The sequence below is a fragment of the Acanthopagrus latus genome, chromosome 8, assembly GCF_904848185.1.
Source record: "Acanthopagrus latus isolate v.2019 chromosome 8, fAcaLat1.1, whole genome shotgun sequence".
Classification (NCBI taxonomy): Eukaryota; Metazoa; Chordata; class Actinopteri; order Spariformes; family Sparidae; genus Acanthopagrus; species Acanthopagrus latus.
In genome coordinates, this window is record NC_051046.1 from 24,318,748 (window position 1) to 24,333,959 (window position 15,212).

At 41.3% G+C, this 15,212-nt stretch overlaps 1 protein-coding gene across 2 annotated transcripts in view; it reads right to left on the reverse strand.

Moving 5' to 3' along the window:
• The window catches only part of znf423 (zinc finger protein 423), a 144,510-nt gene that overhangs the window by 110,682 nt on the left and 18,616 nt on the right, over positions 1–15,212 (reverse strand). For both annotated transcript variants that reach the window (XM_037107494.1, XM_037107495.1), the window contains exon 2: positions 12,698–12,760. In XM_037107494.1, coding sequence (XP_036963389.1) covers positions 12,698–12,760 — 63 coding nt within the window. The remainder of the gene's footprint in view (positions 1–12,697; positions 12,761–15,212) is intronic.

Sequence of the window (15,212 nt, forward strand, 5' to 3'; positions counted from 1 at the left end):
ACTTTCATTAATTAAGCCAAATATTAATATTTTGATTATCTTTTTACCAAAAAGAAATTAAGTGTTGTGATGTGACGAGAGAAAGATCTTCCTTGACCAATTTTTTTTATGCCTAAACCAATTATATAAACAAACTCTTACTTTTCATGACAGATTAAACGTAATAAACAAACTCACCTTAAAAGGACTACAAAATTTCATACTGCTTTCCTTAGTTTGAAGCTAGAAAGGTGGCAGGCACTGCCAAATGTAACAGAGTTCTGTGGACCTTATTTTCCTCTGAAAACAGCTTGTTTATTCAATTATGGAAAAAAATATAATATTTCTGAGTTTGTATTACTGCCTCGTTAATTTTGTAAAAATTAAAATGCTGAGTTTGAATTTCCTCTTGAAAACTACATAGTGCCCCTTTAATTAAAGTACTGAACTTTTTTTTCACTCTGAACACATTCATTCAAGTGCACTGCCTTTTCATTTTCTTGTTAGTACTTGAAAGTTTAGTTGCAAACCTTGTATAAATGATTCAGAGGTGGCATTCTCCTCAAATCCACACATTAAAAATATTTAACCTTTTTTCTTTTCATATTTAGCTAACAATATAGTTTTTTTTTCATTTAAATGTAAAAACTCAACAACAAAATAAATGCTAAATATTTTCTTCTGTACAGGATTTAAGTGTCTTTCAAAAGTGCACGCGCGTGCACACACACAAACACTCCCCTGGGTGCCCTGATGCCAGAGGTGAGGGTAGTGCCAACTTTAGTGAATGCCAACACAACCTGCTGTCATAGCAACAGAGGGAGGAGCCAGATGAAACCTCTCCATCTTGCACCCCTCTGTCCTCATCTCTCCCTTCATTCCTCTTTGAATACTTGTTTTTGTTCTTCTCTACTCATCCTTTTACTCGGTCTTCAACCCTCAATCACTGAGATAAACTAGGATAAAGAGAGAGATACATGGGTGTCACAACAGAATAATATTAAAGAGGCAAACTCAGTTGGTGGTTTTTCCACCATTACCAGCCACCCACACGACCATCTCATACATGGACAGGATAATTGTGTGTTGTCCTTTGAATCTCAGGGAGAAGTAGATGGGGGGCCTTAGTGAAAGTACGGTGCCTGTGAGCTCTTACTACATACTGTCATGAATCATTACCAGTGTCAAACTGCAACAGACCTCCTGGCTGGACCACAGTGTATGTGTATGTATGTGTGTCTGGCAATCTGTGTGTGCTTCCTGCTTGCTGTATTGTCAGCATCCTGTTGATTCCAACCATTTTTTTTCCCGTACAGAGGCAGGTCTAGAACGGTACACTCCAAACGAGTCACGTGCAAACGTGCAGATGCACAAATGTGTGGCTAACACTGACACCTATATTTGTCCCTCCATCCACACTAAGCCAACTAGGGCTGTGTGATTAGGCAAATATGTCAGTATTTAGCTAAGTCCATTGTTGGTGAGTTATTTAGTGCAATTTCTGGTATTCTATTTTGCTAATTTAATGGTTTGCCTCTGAAGAACAAGTGAGAGCCACTGCTCAGCAATAGACTCAACCAGCAAACCCGGTAGCAAAAAGAGGCCTGCACAACAGAGAGGTAGCAGGGCAACTCTGGATTAAGGACTTACTAAGTTTTATAAAGCTTTTATTGAATTTGAAACAAGTGTGTTTTGCCCATTTGTGTTAGGTTTGTCTTAGTTTACATTAATTCAGAAGTTTTACTGTTACTTTTTAAGGAAAATAGGTGTAAGAATATTTCCTTACTTGACATGAGTATATTTTGTTTCTTGGATGGAATGGATGCAATGGACTAAAAAAACACACACACATTTTCCAGCTGTAGGCTTGCTATATGCAGATGAACGAAGCAAACCAAGTTATTTCAAAGAACCAGTCTTCTCATCTTCAATGTATGGAGTACACACACACCAGCACAAATATAACTGCTATCGCCAGTTTTTGAGCTGATGGCGCCCAGCTGGAAAATTTTAATATATCACTGAGCCCTGAGCCAGTGTTTTTTGCCTTCAACAGAGTTTTGTGGAAACCCTTGCCGGATGAGTTAGATTGAAAAAAAATTGTCTCATGATCACACAGACATTGACAAGCACTTTCTGGCAGTAATGTTAAGAGGCAAATTCACTGTTGTCTGTCTCTGTGTTCACACATCTGTGTTCACAAGCAAAGCACAATACTGCTGTTGTCATTAAGCTGTATTTATGGTTATGAGATTTTTACAAGCATAGAATAGCTTTCATTGACATCTCAGCGCAGCAGAGCAGGAATTACAGTTCATCTTGGGTTACAAGTAGTGTTTATGATCTACCACGAAATCTCAGATGTAAACACTATCTGCATTCAACTAGCTGGACTAAGCTTTACAAATCTTCATCTTCAACTTCCTTGGCCATGTTCTTCTTATTTTCACTGAACTCCTAAACATCTCCTTTTTCATTCCAACCCACCCCACCAGAAAAAAGCAGCAGGCTCACTTAATGAAACCAGGCAACTCCCATGGGTGCTCAGGGTGCAGAGGGGCGTGTGTGTGTGTGTGCGTGCCTGCGTGCGTGCGTGCGTGCGTGTGTGTGTGTGTGTGTGTGTGTGTGTGTGTGTGTGTGTGTGTGCGTGTGTGTGCGTGTGTGTGTGTGTGTGTGTGTGTTGGGATACTGATTGAATAGTACGACAGTGGTCCCTTGCAAATATCAATTGTACACCATCCGCTTGCAGTCTCTCTTTTTTGCACGTACAAAAACACTCACACAGACACACACATCAGCAGGATATAGCTATAGTCACTCACAGACATATGAACACATGCACACATGCGCTCTACAGAGGACCATTATCTCTGAGTCACAGACTGTCCCTGTGCCAGGAATAACTGCACATTTGCTCACAGATACAAACACACACACACACAAACACATGCTCACACATGCACACAAACTCTCCAATCCCAAACACAGACACCCTGTTATATTCTTACGTCATCCGCTGAGACACACAAAAATCACATCCTGCAGTTAAACTACAGAAAGCATAACAAATACAAATTTCACAATCAAATGAGACAGCAACATGTACAATAATATCTATAATTTTCACTAAAAAGCCTACGTGTCAGAGGATATTTTTTTTTAACTAGTCCTTGAGTCACAGAGTCCTGCTGATTTTTATTCTAGCCATGTAATGAGGGACTGAATCACACCTGGGATGCACAGTAAATGCAATTACAGGAAATCAACTAGCTGGTGGGACAGAAAACCAGCAGTATTCTGGATCATTGTTTGTGTCTGCAGGAAATACGGTGTTTATGCAGAAAAAGAAAAGTCTGCATTTAAATGTTAATGTGACAGTACAACCAGGATGTCAGTGTTTGGTTAAAGGGATTAGTCTACATGTTAAGACAGCAAGAGCAGCCATTAGCGCATTAATATCATTCACTGTAATGCATCTACAGCTATTAAAGGTTTAATTGTAAAATATGGCAAGAATTCAGCAGTAGCTCCAAAAACATACATGGCAGCATATCTCCAGAATAAGCAACAACAGCTGCTCTTCTCAAACTGTCCTTGACTATAGCTAGCTACCATTAGCTACTTAGCTAAGTTTCTGTAAGCTGTGGAGTCAGTTGCACAAAAGTTTGCCACTTCACTGGGGAGTCATCACTGGTAATGATGCTCGCCTCAATCTGGATTAGTAGCCTGAGAGTGACACGGCTAGACAACGAGACTGGGGCTGAACAAAGCCTCTGAGGATGTTGTAGACAAATGACTCAGGGCAAGACCAGAGCCGAAATATTTTTCACCTTAATTTGAGAATTGATGATTTATTTCAACCAAGCCAGAGACAAAGACAAACCAAGATTGTTTCGTTGAGTTTTATTTCTTTTCTGTCGGGTTTCAACGAAGTGCATTTCACGATGAGTTAATGAGGAAATCAAGCTTGTCTTAATCTGTTACAAGTGAGGAACTTGAAATCAGAAGGTGTACAGTTGTATTTTTGTTTTGGTAAGGAAAGTTATTTTGTTCATTTATTACACTACATGCCAAGAGAACTTGTGAATGTAGCAACTGCCGCTGGCATGCATCTCCCAGTTGAAACTCACTTCTTGTGGTACAAAGGGGTATTATGAGACAGGATGGGCCATTGTTAGCATGCTGACTTCTTTAAATATCTCTGCGACACATCACAAAGACATCTTTTACATAATATCAGCACTGTTGTTTCTACCAACGTGATACTGTCAGTTCATCTTTTGAAAAATATTCTGGCCGTACCTTTTCAAATTGCTCCTTAAAAAACAGTTTAAATGCAAAACAGAAAAATGTTTCATTTCATCCATGGATTAAAAACTATATCACAGCAGTAGCTATATGAAACTTATAATTGTATAATAGTCCTTACTTTGAATGTCTGCGACAATTATGCATTCATGGACAAGGAATTGGCCCCCATGACATTCCAGAGAAAGTCATTATATATATTACAGACTATTTTCAAGACAATTTCCATATGCAGGTGTCTGTGTCAGACAGCAGGCAACATCAGGCGAGGATGTGGAGAGAAGATGTTTTTTACACCGTGCGTCTCTAGAGAAAAAGAAATAAGCAATATTTATGGATGTACCGACCAGCCTCAGTAACCTGAGGACAATGGGCTGTTTATTAACAGATAAAAATATAAATATATAAATGGATACCTCTGGAATAATGAGGTCACTTTGCATATCTGGAGGAAAGATATATGCAGGTGGTGTGTGTGTGTGTGTGTGTGTGTGTGTGTGTGTGTGTGTGTGTGTGTGTGTGTGTGTGTGTGTGTGTGTGTGTGTGTGTGTGTGTGTGTGCACCCTGGGTAATTAGATAAAGAGAAGTGAATTAGCAGAGTCCACAGTGCAGAATGATGTTACACAGCCTAACCACGCCTAGCTGAGACCCACTAATCACCGCTCGTTAGGCTTAAAGAGGAAGAGTATGTGTGGATGTTTGTGTGTGTTCATTGCATGGGTGTGTTTGATAGTTGTGTGCTTTCTCTCATTACCCATGTTAGAATGAGTTCATTGAGGTAATTAGTGAGCTAAATGATAATAAGCCCTCAACATACTGGATGAGAAAAGAGAGACAGAGCGACAAAGACAGAGGTTTTGTGTCCTGCTGTGCTCAAGAAAAGTCTGATATAAATTGATCAGACAACCTTCAACACTGTACCCAAGATGGATACACTCCATCCCAAAGTCTGACTTTAGATTTAATGGTACCGTCGTGAACTGTTGCCAAGATAAGCTGGTGGCAACACAAGCTGGAACCAAGAATCAAACACACACAGTCAGCATGACCACTATACATCTCTATATATCCTGCAGGAAGAAAACTAGGGAACTAATGAACTCTGGGAAATGTTCCTGAACTAACCCAGGGTGATAGAAGTGCACTAAAAAGAGTGAGAGGGAGAGTTAAAGGGGAATAAAACATACTGTAATACTGCAAAGGTAAGGTAGTTATTCAAGTGTTAGATTTGGCAGCCAGGAGCTGGTACTGTGGCCTGTCTGAGACACACTCTGTGGCTCAGAGAGATGTATATCTGCAGGCCAGGCTGACATAAAACACACACACACACACACACACACACACACACACACACACACACACACACACACACACACACACACACACTGTGTAAGCCTAAAACAGGCATCAAAAAGTGGTAAAAAGTGTGTGTGCAGCTTCCAGCAGAATGTTTAGAAACCAAACAGGCCTGACACAAGGCTTTCATTCTGCTCCACATTGCACTTCATACTGGACCAGGATTCACAGGCACCTGGCTGGGCACCACCACCTTCAGCAGGGCTACGAACCAGCCATGATGTTAATGTCAGTTCTGCATCACATGGCTTGCTTTCGGTGCCCAGTGGACTACTGTTTAAAGAAAAACACTACACTTCCAATAATTTGCTATAATTGTCATAAAATATGGAAATAAACCTGTGGAAAAAAAATCTCTACTACTCTGCATCACTTTATTTTGATTAAACAAACTTCCACTCTGACATTGTATACACTATATGGTTGCCACGATGAAGTGGTTTCAGGGTATATGGTGGCAGGAAAAACTAAATTACAGCCCTAGATGTAGAGCAGGGTGATTAGATTTATTCAAAATTCTGTGAATGCACAAAATGTAAACGCAGATGGTGTCAGTATTCTATATCCATTACACTGTGCAATCAACATTACTCATAATGATACACTGAGGAATGAAATTGTCTATTGCCAGTTTAAGCTATGACAGTATGTCCACAAAATTACTTTAATCAATAGATTAAAACAGACAGTGGCTGGCTAGGTTTTTTGTTTTTAGCCGCGACAGTTTCATAAACTGTAACATTAATATTTAAACTGCATACAATGGGATCATGTAGGTTGCTAACTGGCTCTTTAACGGTCTCATCCATGAGGACAGAGTGACAGAATGACTCCACACACTGATCTGTACTCTTGGTTTATATTTGTTGACATACTGTCTATTAGTACCATCTGGTTGCAAGAGGTAAGGCAATGGGAGTTTATGGAACAGTTCAGATTCTACCTCCCTATCAAATGCAGCTGAAAACATCCCTAAATTCCATATTAAAGTTAGATGCTGCTGGTTCACTATTGGTACAATGACTCACCTACCTGAGCTGAAATGTTGAGGAGTGGGCAGATAGGAAGAATGGTCACATTTGGCACATAGTGCACACTCAGATGCTCACTGATACACACAGGCTGAACAGGTGCAGCTGGACACAACAACACAGGCCTGCTCGGCACCTCTCAGGAGAATGACTCCCCCACCCCTCTCTCACCCTCTGCCTCGCTTTGTTTGTGAGTGTGTATGTGTGTGTTATGTGGCTATATAAAGAAGCCATCTCTCCTCACCTCCCACCTCCTCCTCTCTGCCTCCCACCTCATGTTCTTTCCCCACCATATCCTCTGAATGTGTGTGTGTGTGTGTGTGTGTGTGTGTGTGTGTGTGTGTGTGTGTGTGTGTGTGTGTGTGTGTGTGATTTCCAAATACAAGGCCTCCCTAACCCCTCGAGACAAGATCTGCTGAGCCACAGAGTACCAGTCGCACACAGATACACACTCACACGCATATGTGCACGCACCTACACACACACACAGACCCCTGGGACGCACTGCAGCAAGGGAGAGCAGCACCCAACACCAATGTCTGGAAACAGGATGATGAAAGAGTCACTCACGTCATGGAAGGTAACAGAAAAGACACACACACACAAACACAAACATGCATGCTGTATAGTGTATACACAGACAAACAAAATCAGCCGGACATGCAATGCATAGACACACAGACACAGATCTGCAGAAAAGCACACTCGCAAACAAGTTGACAGCTGCTAACTTATTTGAATTTTTGGAGCGCGCGCACACACACACACACACACACACACACAAACACACACACACACAAACGAAAAATGCACACAAACAAAGGGCTTAAATGCTTCAATACAGACAAAAACACAGATGCACTGTGCGCTGTCACAAGCAGGCAATAATAGTTTGCACACACACACACAAACACACATGCATACACACAGGAACTGTTTTCCTGTGGTAGCCTTGGGGAAATTAAAACTACATTATGGACCTCCAGAGGGTAGTGGTAAAAGAGGGATAGAGGAAGAGGTAAAGAGAGAAGCGAAAAAGGAGAGAGAAGGGAGAGAGGGAGAGAGAGAGAGAGAGAGAGAGAGAGAGAGAGAGAGAGAGAGAGAGAGAGAGAAAGAAAGGCCAGTGTCCTGTTTTTCTCAGCTCTGGCCATCATAACGATATTACAGTGAAGCAGGAGAACGGCCTCTAATCTCCCTTCACTCTCTCACCTCTTCATTTGAAAAACATTCTTTTTACTTTTCCTCTTTAACATTTACACACTCTATGCTGTATATTAGAGAGAGAGAGAGAAATTTTGTTATATTCTACCAATGAACCAGACACTTAAGGCTACGGAGAAGATGCTGGGCAAAGCCAGGGTTTAAGGACCAGCTGACCTTTAACCTCTGACTCCTGTAATGGCCTACATTAAAGTATACAGATGTGGCGCATCATTTCAACTTAACAACAACACAGTACATTCAGGGTATTTTCAGTAGTGACATTCGTCTCCAACAATACACTGGATGACAAGAGCGTGTACACACACACACACACACACAGAACCTACATTATTGTCAGTTAAGAGTCATGCTCTAACACACACATACACATTTCTGTGATACTTTATATTATTGGATAGGCTGAGGCAACTTTCTGGCTGGTCAGTCATGTCCCCACACACCCATGAACTCTCTCACACACACACACACGCACACACACGCACGCGCGCACACACACACACACACACACACACACACACACACACTCATTCATACAGTACTTGAGCTGTGAATAACAATAATGCAGTAAGGTCTCAGTTTCTCAGTCTCAGCTTGGGGACCTGACAACCCTTTTCCATGATGACTCACTGGCTCTGTGTGACTCTGTGTGAATGTTGTCCAAAAGAAACAGCAAGTGTGTGTGTGTGTGAGTGTAGTCTTTAAAAGATTGTCAGACAAGACTTGAGGAAAACAACAAAAAGAGACAGAGAGGAGGATTTTATCACAGACACACATATCTCTGGTGTACTACTTCTGCCTAGTTGGGCATGTGTCTCACTCCTGTCTGGTTTGTACTCCAACAGTGAGGTCTGAGTGGACGATTCTCCAAAGCAGGCTCACCATGCTGCTACCTGCCCTTCCCAACAATCTTCATTTCCTTTTTCTATCCTTGGCAACATCTCTTTTTTTTCTCCTCTCTCAACACACTGGGAGAGCAAGTGAACAAGAGATGAAACAAGGGAGGATGGGGACAAGTTGTTTTTCTGTCCCACTGTGGGGTGGCAGGGGCAGAGGGAGAGGGAGAGAGAGAAACAGGGTGTTGGGGCACTTTCGGCCTCTGGAGGCTCCACTCTGGGGCACAAAGGCCAGGGAGCAGGAGGACGAGGAGGAAAGCAAAGGAGGAGATGTTGAAAGTGGGAAGAATAGATCGGCTGGATGCTATTCCCTCCGAGTCACCCTCCCACCACCCTCCGCCTTCCCTCCCGTGGGTCTTTCCAAACTCAACACACATTTTCCAGAAAAGTGAGAGAGACTCAGAGAGACACAGAGAAAGGGAGTAGACAAAGGATAGAGGAGGGGTGGAAGTTTGTTAATAGCAGGATAGGAAGGTATGTCTCTCCTTTTCTTTCTCTTTTTCCCTTTCTGTCTCTTCTCATCCCGTCCTTGTTGACACCATCTCCGAGGGAGTAAAAGAAACAAGGTCTTTTGTCTTTGTAATCTGCTTGAATAAGGAATACGCAGCAAGTCTCACTCCTTTCCCACGCACTATTCTAATATGAGCACAGTAAAAAAGTAAAAAAAATAAAGAAGAAAGTAAGGAATGGAAGAGGATAGACAGACAGAGGGACAGTAAGTGAGAAAGAGAGATACTTAGAAAGGGAGAAAGAGAAAAGCATGCAGAGTAAGAGAGAAAAAGTGATGTTGAGGATGCCGGGATAGGGAATTGACGGTAAAACCAAAATTGAAAGAGCGGCTGAGTAAGGGAATATGGGACAGTGTGCTTTTATGGGAGGAAGAGTGTGAGATAGGTGTGTGTGCATGTGTGTGTCATGGGACTCTCAGTTTCCTGCAGGAACTGACACACACAGCAGTTCTAGCAAGCCACCCAGGACCTCAGTCAGCACCCCCCTTAACATGCACACTCAGACACTCAGACACTCAGACACACACACACACACACACACACACACACACACACACAGCGCCCCCGGAGAAGAGTTAGCACAGGTCTGAGAAGGGAGGGGGTAAGGATGGGAGGGTTTAATACGTCATAGACACCCCAAGGGTCATACTTTCCGATGCTTGTATCCCTATAGAGCTGAACAGGAGACAGGGCAGGAGAGGGAGAGAGAGAGATAACTGCGTATTTACCACATTCAGCAGTATCTTATTTCTCTGTGGGGATCTAGTCAGGGGAAGTGTTTAACTGTTCTCTGATAGGCTGCAAACCAGAGCATAAAAACTAGCTGCAGCTGACAAACATCTCCAGTAGTCAAACTGTTTTTGCCATGGTTTAGAAAATGTGGAATTTGATCTTAAACACTATGACAACAGGAAGAAAAATGTTGATAGTCCAGTTGCACCAGGGTTAGCATATGGAGCCATCAGGTGTACCATATTTTACCCTGAAATCTTTAGGTGGGCAAGTTTGAATCAAGATTAGCCTATCAGGCTCTGCAATCTACTTTACATGAAACTCACAGATGATGGTATTTAACGTCTTTATACTTCTGTTTCCAATTGTCCCAACACCTCACTGATTAGAAGGTCCACGTCATGTAATCAAACTAGTAGAGTGACTTAACCAGCTAGATGCTGACTGAGTGAATTACTTCAAATGGCTGTTCCTTGGTTTACAAATTATATATAATGCATCAAGGGCAGGCACTCAACAGAATATATTTAACAGGATTATGTAAATAGGACACAACAAAAAAAGGTCTCTGTACTGTATTCCGGTAGAGTAACCGAGGAGATATAATTAGATGACAAAAATATTCTGTGAAAAGGGGGACTGTCTGTGACCACACACGTGCCCATATGATAATACTTTATGAGTCACACACACACACAACATCACTCTAGTCATTCTGTGAGTGTGAATTCTTACAGAACACACACATTCTTAGGATTAAACAAAAGTCATATTATTATTGTTGTTATTTTTTTTCTATTTGCATACGTTTAGTGTTGATTTAATAAAAAGTTAACAGAACATTTTCAAGTTACAATATACACATACTTTATTATTATTATACTAATATTGTGATACTAATCGACTTGCAGGGACTTCCCCACAACAGGAAGCTGCAGCAGGAGAGTGGTGAGTTGTGTTCACTTTACAATAGAAATCCGGCCAAGCTAGCAGAGGTTTGATGCCTCGATCTATGTGCTGAGACCCAATTTGTACTGTTGCTGAAGTTTGGTGCTGTTCTGAGCATTATTTGTGGCTGTTTGATGGTGGTTTCTTGTTGGAAGCATATACTGCAGAGTACTGTTATTGTGCTGTCATTTCTGAGGTTGCTTAAACTATGTAAACTAGTGGTCTGCAAACTTGATCTCTCAAGGGGGGGGTCTTACACGGTCTTGTCACGGTGTGTTAGACCATGGATTAAATTTACCCCAGAATATCCCTTTAAGCTGTCCTATCACTACAGCCTTGACAAGACCTAATAAAAAATATTGAAGATAGTTACATCTAGTGGCATTGTCAATAAATAATAAAAAAGAACATTATTTAACAATACTGGGTTTTAATGGTGCAAAAAGACAACAACCCCGAGTTACCAGCAGAAAAGCAATTTCCCAAATATGAAGTCATAGCTGTGTATGATGGTAGACTGACTATCTTAACATTTTGAACAATTGGATAGAAAAAAAGATATCTAAAGATGCTACAATGGACCAAGCTAAATTGTGTAGGCTACTGTTTACTATTTGCTGATATTTTATCAAAAAAAGTAGTTAAGTAGGTAAGTTCATCATACTACTTTACAAAATTCTACTTTATGTACATTTTTAGTGTCCCCGTCAATAAATAAATCATTATATAATGTGGAAAACAGTTCAATAATCCTTCATAAATGCCTGGTCTAAAGTCCTGAGTGGGAGGTGTCTTTTACATTATTATTTTTATGACAATATTTGCTTTAATGAACGTATTTTACATATATCATTATATGCCTACTCTCACATAGGCCTGAATTTGCACTTTTTTGTTTGCAAAAATCTCAGTGAATAAATAACAATCACAGAATCTATGTAACTGCTTTCCTTCTTTAGAGACACATAATACACATTATTTCTCATTTCATACATGAACTTCAGAGCGCAGTCGGTTCCGTTGTTTCTTTTCCATCAAGGCAAAAAGGGCGAGTGAGGATAATCTCAAATTTCCATCTCAGGGCAGAAACAAGCGAGAGATAGAAAGAGAAGAGATAGAAGATGGGAGGGAGAGGCAGACAGGGAGAAATGGAGCAGTTGGTTTGGAGAAACCACAAGGAAAAACAAAATCCAAGAAAAGAACAAAAAGAAAAGAAAAGCCCTACCATCTCTCTGACTTCCTCCCAGGATATCACCAGACCACAGAGAGTAGTGAAAAAGCACACAAATCTCTCTCCTGCCCCCCTCCACCCATCTCTCTCTTTCTCCATATCCCCTTTGTCATCTTTCTTTCCATTCAGTCCGACTCCTGAGACCAGTGAGAGCTCGCTCTCATTCCATATCACCCTCTCGTTCCTTCTTTCTCCCCTCAAATCTCCTCTTTTCTCTCTTCATGGGATTTCCCTCTCCTAATTCTGTCACCAATCCCTCCATCCTAATTCTTTTTTATGTTCACTTCATCTCTCCATCTTTCCCTCCATTTTCTCCTTGATATCCCCTCAGAGCAGGCCATTATAAACCATGTGGAACTGGTATTATAAATTGCGTGTGTATGTGTGTTTGTGTCTGAGAAATGTATAGACCTGAGTGTGTGTGTGTGTGTGTGTGTGTGTGTGTGTGTGTGTGTGTGTGTGTGTGTGTGTACAGTATAGACTAACCTGTCTGGACAGTTGATTCATCCCAGGTCCCTCCACACTCTGAGGACTCCCCTTCTTCTACCGCTGAGGAGGAAGAAAGAGGGAGAGAAAGACAAATTTTACAGAACAGAATTTTTGAAATGTACTTTTAGCAAGAAACATAGGGTGACATCTTGAGTCAGACTAAGACCATGACCAAAAGACCAATATCATACATACAACTGTTTTCTTCTAGTAAAAGCATGAATTTGCCTGAATGTTTTGCTTTTCTTTGTGATAGTGAACTGATCATGTTTAAGTTTTAGACTGTTATGTGGACAAAACAAGCTACTTGATAGTGGTACAGTAATTCTTTTAGGTATTTTCAGTATTTTATTACACAGTGCACCAAACAATCAATTAATCAAGAAAACAATCATCATATCACTAATGAATATAATCATTAGTTGCAGCACCAATCTCATTTTAAAACAAATACATAATTGCAAAATTTAGACATCTGACACCTGATTCTTCATGGAAAGCAGCTTCTCTTCATAGTTTTTATGATTCCACTCATCTCCTCAACTTGAGATTCAAAGTTCAAGCAGTATCTGCAAACCGTGACCATTACATTGCAGCTTTATTGGAAACTTATGTAGTCTGCATGTACTGACCTCTGCAAAGGACACCTAACAATAGACCAGGGGAACAACAAACATGCAGGTATTGACAAAGACAAGGTCCTGAGATCCCTCTAATACACGCACACAGAGCTGATCAGAGCTGGAATGTGACACTGACTTCCTGGGTACAACAGGAAAGAGGGAAGTACAACTGGCACACAAACAGGAAATGGCTGGAGCCACCACACAATGGGGTTTCCTGTACATCCCCTCCCCACCACACAATTCCCCACTTTTCACTTACTCACCTCTGTCTCTGATCTCTCAAAATCCTAGTTCTCATCCTGCCCCCCCCCCTCTTTAAAACTCTCCTCATATTCCTCTCTCAACATCCTCATCAGCTCCCTCTTGACTCCCCACCCCATCCTGACAATTAAAAAAAGCCAAAAGCTCAAATGAAAACAAGAAGTTATACATCAGTGAAGTGTTCCCTCTAAAAGAAAAACAAACTGTTGAGCTATTCCTTGTTCAATCTTAACCACATATCTGGTATTAAGCTGTGCACACAGTCAACTATAGGAATAAATAGCATATATAAGCATATATATCTCCCTCACATGAAACTTATTGGAAAACATAACACTACGGACCACATGAGTCACATACTTCCTTACAAACAGACCCCAGACATTTGAGATTGGAAGTCACACCTCCTGTACTCTAGTGCACACCGGAGCGCCCCGGGGCTGCTTGCTCAGCCCTCTCCTGTTGACAATGTACATCCATGACTGTACTCCCATGACTGCACACCCAGACACTGAGAATTTAAATTAAAAGTATGCAGATGACATTATCATCATCAGTCATATTGCAAACAACAATAAGAGTTAATACTGAAAGGGTTAGACACCAACTACCAATAAAGTGGAGTGACACACACAGTTGAGCTAATCTGCACTACAAAACTAACAGCCAGAAATGTGATGCTGATGCACTGTATTAAAACAACCTAAAAGATATTTCATCTTCAATCCTTAGGTGCTCATGCAGCGTCATCAAATATGCATCTATGCCAGTATTGCCATAGATGCACATTGCACTGACCCACAATTAACAAGGACTGACTCCCCCTCCGCAATAACTAAAGAAGCAAACCTAGGTCAGGACTCAAGCATTTGGATTGAGTTTGGAATCTCCCTTCAAGTATCTGGGGCTGGAGCTGGTTCTAAGGGCCAGATGTGGACCACAGTGTGCTAATAACAGCCTAATGGATCCCTGGATAAACACATACACACACACACTACAGCACACAGACATATGCACTCGAGACAGACCCACACAGGATTTTGACTTGAAGGCTGTGCATCTGCCTGAACAGAACCCAGCATGGATAGAGACCTCCCACTCTGACTAACATGTCTGCCAAACACAGCAGACAGAAACAGATGAGAGCATATATGGGAAGAGAAAAACGGAAGAAAAACACAGTACTTCCTCTAACCTATTATTCTCTAGAACACCTATAGCATATTATCCCACGCTGAAGCCATGTTGTGGGTTGCATTATCAATACAATGAGTAATACCTTCGGTACCTTCAAAGAAACGTAGCTGGAACTTGTGTATCGATACTGCAAGCTGAGTACTGAAACCAACTCAAATGTACAGAAATGACGTGCATCAATATATCAATTCAATATCAATATCAATAATATTTCAACAACGTGACATTCTACTAGGGCTTTTCCATTGCTACCTTAGGCTGAGCTGAGCCAAACCATGCTGCATTGGTTTCCATTACCACTTTAAACACAATGAGTTGTGCCATCTCCGGAGATCTCCACGCTCAACAGCCTCCAAGCAGGTTGCAGTGACGTCAAGTGGGCTTTGTAATCATTCAGGGACAAATGTAACATTTCTCTTCTACATCCA